This window comes from Physeter macrocephalus, chromosome 11 (assembly GCF_002837175.3).
Source record: "Physeter macrocephalus isolate SW-GA chromosome 11, ASM283717v5, whole genome shotgun sequence".
Classification (NCBI taxonomy): domain Eukaryota; kingdom Metazoa; phylum Chordata; class Mammalia; order Artiodactyla; family Physeteridae; genus Physeter; species Physeter macrocephalus.
In genome coordinates, this window is record NC_041224.1 from 17,427,087 (window position 1) to 17,434,399 (window position 7,313).

General features: G+C 41.4%; 1 protein-coding gene across 1 annotated transcript in view; it reads left to right on the forward strand.

Annotated features, from left to right (window-relative positions):
* Positions 1 to 2,625: 2,625 nt before the first annotated feature.
* The window catches only part of C11H10orf67 (chromosome 11 C10orf67 homolog), a 78,163-nt gene continuing 73,475 nt past the window's right edge, over positions 2,626 to 7,313 (forward strand). Inside the window, exons 1-2 of the mRNA XM_055087790.1 lie at positions 2,626 to 2,658; positions 5,541 to 5,684. Of these exons, the coding sequence (XP_054943765.1) occupies positions 2,626 to 2,658; positions 5,541 to 5,684 (177 nt within the window). The remainder of the gene's footprint in view (positions 2,659 to 5,540; positions 5,685 to 7,313) is intronic.

Genomic DNA, 7,313 nt, shown 5'->3' on the forward strand with positions numbered 1-7,313 from the left:
AAAATAATCAGCCTAAATAAATCCTCAGGCCAAAGAGACGCAATTTGAGGTGGCCGATTTTGCTCCCCTGCACTACCATACAGCTTTTTCAGATCGCCATATTCTATCATATTTCCTTTGGGGCTTTAAAAATTTTTTTTTTAAATTTTATTGAAGTATAATTGATTTACAATGTTGTGTTTATTTCTCTGTACAGCAAAGCTTTGGGGCTTTTTTGATTGTAACGAAACAGAACATTTCATACACATTAGATATCGAGTTATTATTAAAAGTCCTAACCAATAAAACTGTGACATAGGGTGGCATACTACTACAAATACTTTAGGTTGCTTTGCTTCTGTTTTTTCACTTAACAACGTAACTTGGAAATCATTTATGTACGTCGGTACATAAAGAGCTTCCTCTTCTATTTTACAAGTACACTGTCTCACAAACTGGCATCATTTATTTAGCTGTCCTCCTACGGATGGACATCGTTTTGGTCGTTTCAGATCTTTTACTGCAATGAATAATTCAGTACATACTCACATGCCAGTAAAACTGGGGTGTAAATTCTTAAAAGTGAAATGTCTGAGTCAGAGGATGCATGCCTTCGTCATTGTGAAGGATGTTGCCAAGTTGCCCTGCATAGAAATTATACCAATTTACACTCCCACTTTTGAGGATGTCTCTTTTCCCACATACGTCCCAATTTATTGTCTTCTTTTATGCCTTCAGAAAAGTGTTATGACTTTATTCCTTTGCAACTAGCATCTAAATGAGTAAGTTCTGGTCAGTAGAATTTAGGTGGAAATATTGGGTGGCCGCTTTGGGCAACCTTTAAGGCACAGTTCCGATGCACTGTCTGCCACTTTACTTCTTCCTAATCCCATCCTTCTTTCTACCTTTCTTTCTTTCTTGCCTTCCTCTTTTTACTTCGGTGCCTAGACCATGGATGCTACCAGTTACACCATGATTTTGAGATATACAGAAGGCTAAGGAGATAGAAGGATCTTGGGTCATTTTCACCACCTAGTGAAAGAGAAGTAAACTTACCTCTCTTTTATGCTTCTGTTATTTGGATTTTTTAATATAGCTGAACCAAAATCTGACACAATATGCTTAAATGAGATTAAGGATGTTTCTTTATTTCAAATTAGTGAGAGACATTTTTTTTTTTTAATCATGAATGGCTGGATTTGAATGCTTTTCATGGATCTGTTGAGATGGTCATACAGCCATATGGTTTTTCTCCTTTATCTGATGATGTGAAGAAATTTGACTTTTTGATGGTAAACCTGGAACGAACCCAACTGGACTATAATATTTCCTTTTGCGTCACATTATTTGCTGTTATTTTACTAAGGATTGTTTTCCATCTATGTTTGTAAGTGAGGTGGTCCTGTAATTTTCTTTTCTCCTTATGCTGTCGTTGTTCAGTCTTGGTAGCAAGGCCATAGCACTGTCATAAAGTGAGTTGGGAAGTGTTCCCTAGTCTATTTTCTGCAATTACTGACTTGAGATTGGAAGTATCTATTTCTTCAGTGTAAACTTGCATGTAAAACTGTCTATGCTTATTTTTACTGCTATTGTTGTTTTGTTATGGTTATATTAAGGTTTTCTTAAATCTTCTTGGGTCGGTTTGATGTTATATTTTTCTACAAAATATTCAAATTGTTGGTTATGGTGTTGATTATTGTCTTTGCATATCGTTTTTAGGTCTTCATTGTATCCGTAGTTATATTTCTTTTAAAATTCTTAATATGGTCTTCATACCTCCTCTCTTTTTTCTTGATGAATCCTGACAGTGTTAATCTATTTCATTAATTTTTTTCAGAGACCCAACTTCTGGATTTATTAATCCTTTCTATCATATCTTTATTTTCTAGTTCATAAATTTCTTTTCTTATCCTTATTATTTATTTATTTATTTATTTATGTGTTTTAAAAATATTTATTTGTTTATTTATTTTATTTGGTTGCATTGGGTCTTAGCTGCGGCAGGCAGGCTCCCCGGCTGCAGCTCGCCAGCTCCTTAGTTGCGGCATGTGGGCTTCTTAGTTGTAGCATGTGGGCTTCTTAGTTGTGGCATGCGAACTCTTGGTTGTGGCATGCATGTGGGACCTGGTTCCCTGACCAGGGATCAAACCCAGGCCCCCTGCATTGGGAGCTCAGAGTCTTATCCACTGCGCCACCAGGGAAGTCCCTCTTATCTTTATTATTTAATTCCTCCTACTATCTTTGGGTTTACTCTGTTTTTCTTTTTCTAATTCCTTGAATTGGATCTGGGTATTAGTAGGGATGTCATATAGCTCTATGTACAGACAACGCAACTCTTTTGACTTAACAGGAAGTCTTGGGTTAGAATATCTGGAGTTACAAGTTAGGGCAGTAGCTCCCTGATGTCATCTGTGTACCAGATTCATTTTATCTTTTCACAGGACCATCATTAGTGCATGGATTTTGCTATCATATTTCTGACTTCACAGTAACCAGATGGCTGCTCCATTTCCAGCCTCCATCTGCATTTCACAGCGGAAGGAGAATAGGGGAGAAGTGGAATGGAGTGGTGGTAGCTCTACTAAAAAAGCAAAAACTTTCCATCGAAAACCCCAGCGTATTTATCGTTGGCCTTCACTACACCACATGACCCCTTTAACTGCAAAGGGTCCCGAAGGAGTGAGTATGTTGGCGAGAGGCACATTACTGCCCCGACAGAGTCATGCTTCTCTCAGTAGGAAGGACCTGCGTGATGGACACGGGGCTCTTAGCTATCCATGCCTACAGGTCGTTCATCTTGAGGCTCCCTTCCTTCCTTTCGTAAGCATTTAAAGACGGTATAAATGACAATATTTAAGACAATATAGTCCTACTAATTACCTCTTTAATGTCATCCCACAAATTTTGAGATGTAGTATTTGTATTAGTATTTAGATTTAAGTTCTCCAATTTCCCATTTATTTTGTTGGCCCGTTGTTTAATAAGAAGCTGGTTAGATCTCCAAGCGTGCTCTTTAGTTACTGTTATGTTGTGGAGTTTTAACTTCGGTGCTTTGTTGTCAGCGGACAGTCTTTGTGAGATGAATTATTTGGTCTTTGTTGTGACTTGTCCTGAGGCTTTGTGTGAGGTCAGTCTTCATTATTGTGCCATGGAAATGGGAAATTAAAAATAACCTGTATTTGTTGAGTGTGTGTATATGCATATATATATATATATATATATATATATATCTCCACACACACATATGTACATGTGTGCATATATACATATATGCACATACACATATTGTCCATTTTGTTCAACATTAATATACCTATATTAACATTCTTTGGGACATTGTTTGCCTGGTAAAACTTTCTTATTTCTACACTGACCTCAGTTCTGTGTCATTGTATCTTAGGTATGTCTCTTGTAAATTGTGATCCATGGGAGTCTTAGGCCAGTAGGAGTTTATTTGACCATACCAGGATTCCTGTCCCTCCCTTCTTCAGAACAAGCCGTCCATATAGGGCTGGATCTTCTAAAGGCAAAGTCATTTCATCTTGTCCCTGGAATTTAAGGAATTCTTTAAGCTTTCACTTGCTCTAGAATTTTTTTTCTTATTTCTCAAAATAGTAACCTTCATAAGTTGACAACATGATATAAAGAAGGAGTATGAGTCAGTCACAACTCTGTTCAAATCTGGACCTTCCGCTTACCGGCCACATAATGTTGGACTAGTTAGTCACTTAACCTCTCAAAGTCTTGATATCCTCACCTGCAAAATAAAACCTTCCACGTAGTATCGGGATGCTAAAATCGAGCTTCTTCCCAGGATGCTAGTAGCCAGGTATCAAATTCCAAAGTGAGTGTGAGATCCCATGTGCAGAATTTACGGAGAGAAGGTTACACATCAGCTCAATGACTCTTAGCTCTTTAATCAGACCAAGGATAATAAAAACGGGGATCAGGAGGTGAAGGGGAAAAATTGCTGAAGCAATTTCTTTAGGAAACACTATTGCCATGCTCTTTCTGGGCGAGGGGTAGCCGCGGGGCTCTTCCTCACCTCAAAGCCAGTAAGGCAGCCTTCTGTGGAGCTTGAAATATGTTTGCTGCTATTGGAAGACTCAGCGGACCGGTGCCGATTCATGTGCAAGGACGCTAACGTGGGCTGGGGCAAGAAGGGGGAGCGCTGAGCTGGGATCAGTCTGCACTGCCAGAGTTGCTGGGGTGAGGGTTGTGTGATTGTTTCTTGTGGACCGCATGTGGCCTCTGAGAAGAAGAGAGAGAGCGCCAGCTTGGGGTCATTCTGGGTCCTGTCTAGTTGACGGATTGAGAAGGACAGAGGGCCCCCAACAGAAGGGAGAAGAAAGGGTAAAACTCTAGATTCATAGGGCCTGAGGGTGGAGTAGCAGTGACCACCCCGAGTAGAGAAGCAGCTGCTTGTCCCTGTGCATCCACAGGGGAGAGGGTACCTGCAGCGGGAACCTCTAGAGAAGCTGTGTTGGTGCCCGAGGGAAGAAGGGTCGTTCTGTCCTAGCAGACCAGGGTGAAGCCCCCTGCCTGGTGGGAACAGCCGTGTCCCTTTATCCCTTCTGCCTTGTCTGTGGTGGAGAAGCAGCTGGGGTGTGGGGGGAGGAGGTAAGAGGGGAGAGAGCTCAAGAGTGTATCCCACTCTTTTCCTTAAAGACCTGCAGCTGCCAGCTTCTGCCCTTGGCCTGGAGTGCAGGGAGCAGCCTTACCTATGAATGAAGTTGGAAGTGTCACATTCTAAATGCTACTTTCGGGCCGTGTTTTGAGTGATGAGGACTTTCTGTTCCCAAGAATGAGTAGGAATTGCTTACAGTTTCCATTCAGGGCGAGGGAAGATTACCTAGTGAATACATTTTATGTTTTATTTTATTTTTTGAATTAAATATTTATTTATTTATTTTGGGCTGCACTGGGTCTTAGTTGCGGTGCGTGGGCTTCTCTCTAGTTGTGGCTCGGGCTCCAGAGTGCATGGGTACTGTAGTGGCGCACGGGCCTAGCTGCCCCGTGGCACGTGGGATCTTAGTTCCCCGCCCAGGGATCGAACTCACGTCCCCTGCATTGTAAGGCAGATTCTTAACCATTGGACCACCAGGGAAGTCCTCGTGAATACATTTTAAATAGACAGTGGGAGACAAAAATACATTGCGTTTGGATAATACCAACCAGTTCTTAGTCAACACATTGGTAATATATTTAAGTACTTGGCTAGTAAATTCACAACAAATGTTGATTCTTGACCATTTTTCCTGATCTGAAAATCACATATTGAAAATTAATTTTTCAATCGTTTTTTGATTCGTGGCAAAGGATAACTTACTCTGTATGGGAGGAAACTGCTGGGAACCTCCTCCCCCTTCATCCATCAGCATGTATTAGTTTAGCAGATTAACTGGGATCCCCAGTGTACATGACTTTGGAGAGGTAATCTTCAATTCAGGACAAGCCCCTGACCAGGTGCCCAAGTGATCTGCCCAGACCAGGCCAGGTGCTAGAATCTTTACACAGAGGGCCCTTACTCTCTACAATAACGTATGTTTTTCCATTTCTAGATTATTAAATCTCTTCAGGTGGATTTTGGGTTCCTCAAACAATTGATTCAACTGAAGTTTGAGGACCGTCTTAAAGAGGAATCTTGCAGACTCTTCACTTCTCTACACGACAGGATCCTGACAATCGAAAAACGTTACCAACAGGTAGAAGTTCTCTTATTTCCTCTGTTTCATATGTGGATTAATTTTGTGTTTAGATGTGTAGGTACTACAGTTTTTAGCTTAGCCACTTATGAGGGCAGTTTAATTTGTATGTGTTGTGTCTCATGTGATGACTACATAAAGCTGTATGGTACCTATAGCTTTACTATGTGCAGAAACTTTTGTGAGTACCCTGTGTATGAACTCATTTAAGGCTCATGACTAACCTGACAAAGTAGGTACAATTATTATACCCCTTTTACAGATGAGGAAACCGAGGCACAGAAAGGTTAATTCACTTGCTCAAGGTCACCAGTTAAAAAACCATCGGGGGGGGGCTTCCCTGGAGGCGCAGTGGTTGAGAGTCCGCCTGCCATGCAGGGGACATGGGTTCATAACCCCGGTCGGGAAGATCCCACATGCCGCGGAGCAGCTAGGCCCGTGAGCCATGGCCGCTGAGCCTGCGCGTCCGGAGCCTGTGCTCCGCGACGGGAGAGGCCACAACGGTGAGAGGCCTGCATACCGCAAAAACAAAAAAAAAAAAACAAAAAAAAAACAAAAAAAAAAACCATCAGGGTTTAGGTTCCAGGCCAGAAGTTTAATGCTTGAATTGCAGCCCTTAACTACAGTTTTATATGACTTGTGTTTTAATGGCTCTGTAGGAGCCAAAGACATGAAAACTCTGCTGCTCTGAGGAATTTCCTAAAATCTTTGATCAGGTTAGCATATATATTTATCTGTCATTAAGAACAGGCATCAGTGTTATTTTTCTGCTATAAAACAAAACACCCACGTGTTGTTGACCCCACCATTCAAAGTACCTTTTAATGCATTTCCTCTTTAAGTTCCTCAACAATCCCTAAGTGGAAATCCTCTTATCCCCACTCTGCAGATAAGGAAACTGAGCCACCAAGGTTAAGTCACTTGCTTAAAGTCAGACAGATAGTAAGTGGCACAGTGACATTGAAATCCAGTTCTGTCTGACTCTAAAGCCCATTGGTGGCTTACACTCCATGCTAGAATCAAAATTGATATCAGAATCAAGAGTATTTTTTAACATCTTTATTGGAGTATAATTGCTTTACATTGTTGTGCTAAGTTGCTGCTGTATAACAGTGAATCAGCTGTACGTATACATATGTTCCCATATCTCTTCCCTCTTGCGTCTCCCTCCCTCCCACCCTCCCTATCCCACCCCTCTAGGTGGTCACAAAGCACAGAGCTGATCTCCCTGTGCTATGCGGCTGCTTCCCACTAGCTATCTATTTTACATTTGGTAGTGTATATTTGTCCATTCCACTCTCTCCCTCTGTCCCAGCTTACCCTTCCCCCTCCCCGTGTCCTCAAGTCCATTCTCTACGTCTGTGTCTTTATTCCTGTCCTGCCCCTAGGTTCTTCAGAACTCTTTTTCCTTTTTTTTAGATTCCATACAAGAGTACTTTTTTAATGTACTATCTTTCATTGTTATCCATAACAGATAGGATCAAATAGTTTGATTAATCAGAAAATAACTCTAGTTTGTGGATTAGTGGCCCTCGATTTCTTTCCATGAGCGGATCAAATAATTTGATTAATCAGAAAATAACTCTAGGGCTTCCCTGGTGGCGCAGTGGTTGCGCGTCCGCCTGCCGA